General features: G+C 47.8%; 1 protein-coding gene across 1 annotated transcript; it reads left to right on the top strand.

Annotated features, from left to right (window-relative positions):
- Positions 1–368: 368 nt before the first annotated feature.
- Positions 369–830, top strand: LOC146857917 (myb-related transcription factor, partner of profilin-like). The gene has a single exon (XM_085647081.1). The coding sequence runs from the start codon at positions 369–371 to the stop codon at positions 828–830; it is 462 nt and encodes a 153-aa protein (XP_085503207.1).
- Positions 831–1,269: the final 439 nt, after the last annotated feature.

Consider the following 1,269-nt stretch of genomic DNA (forward strand, 5'->3'; position numbering starts at 1 on the left):
GAGAATTAGAGCATCCTAGGAGCTAAAATCTATTTCTGTTGGGCAAATAATAGAAAAAACTTTAATTTTGTACTCATATGGGCACGTGCATAAACATTCACATTTGCGATTCCTTATTAGCTATTAATAAGGTATCGCTAATAAGGAATCGCACAGTGCAATGCATCAAAACATTCTGCGAATCCGCTATTACAGAATCGCTATTAGCAATTCAGTTTTACTGATGCAGCTTGATGACTTCACAACCAGGAAGTGATGCATCCAATGCTGAATCCAGTGCACTCAGAGAGTCGGAGGAGGAGGCAGACTACAGGAGCACAGCTGAAGGAACCATTTTGGGAGTGTGAAAACTGTTCCGGGACATCAGCATGGCTTCAGGAACAACTGGAGAGAAGTCTGCAAATCGCAAGAGGAAGCTGAAGTTCAGCGAAAAGGAGATTGAAATCCTCATTGAGGTAGTGGTGAGGAGGCATGACAAGGTATTTGGGAAGCAGTCACTCCAGGTCCGTGAGTCAGAGAAGCGCAAAATCTGTCTCGGAATACAATCCAGGGTAAACGCAGTGGGGGTCACCCACCGCACAGTAGAAGATCTGCGCAAGGGCTGGTATGACCTGCGCAGCCGTGCAAAGGAGAGGGTTGCTGCCAGGCTTGCGGAGGCAAAGAAGACTGGGGGAGGACCTCCAACACAAATTGGAAATACACCCCTGGAGGACCTTGTTGAGTCCACACTTCAGCCGGAAGCTGTAGTTGGAGTGACGGAGTTCGACACCTCTGCTCCTGCCAGATATGCGCTGCATTGTAATGCTGCTCACTTGGGGTATGTGGGTTGAGGTATGGCATCAGGATGTAGGAGTTGGCCTAACGGCTAGGGCAGTCGACCTCGAATCTGGGGAACTGGGTTCGAGTCTCGGCAATGATGCTGAACATCCTGTGATTCTGGGCAAATCACTTAATCTCCCCGTGCCTAACAAAAATGAATGTGTGTCCTCATGTAACGTAACTGGTGCTATGTAAAGCGCTCTGATACCCGATTTGGGTCAAGTTCGCGCTATAAAAATCTCTGCCATTGGGAGCGCACAGCGTATGCGCTGTCACCTACAGGGTAGTAAGCAACAGGTTACTGACTGATCTTTATCACCATATGCCCAGAGTATGCAAGACATTGTAACATATGTTTACCAAGCAGGTATCCTTCACCAAATTCACCCCCAAGGAGACGAGTGTGTATGCCACTGTGTCTGAATATGTATGAGTCATGTGTGTTGCCAG

Source organism: Triturus cristatus, chromosome 3_2, assembly GCF_964204655.1.
Source record: "Triturus cristatus chromosome 3_2, aTriCri1.1, whole genome shotgun sequence".
NCBI classification, from domain to species: domain Eukaryota; kingdom Metazoa; phylum Chordata; class Amphibia; order Caudata; family Salamandridae; genus Triturus; species Triturus cristatus.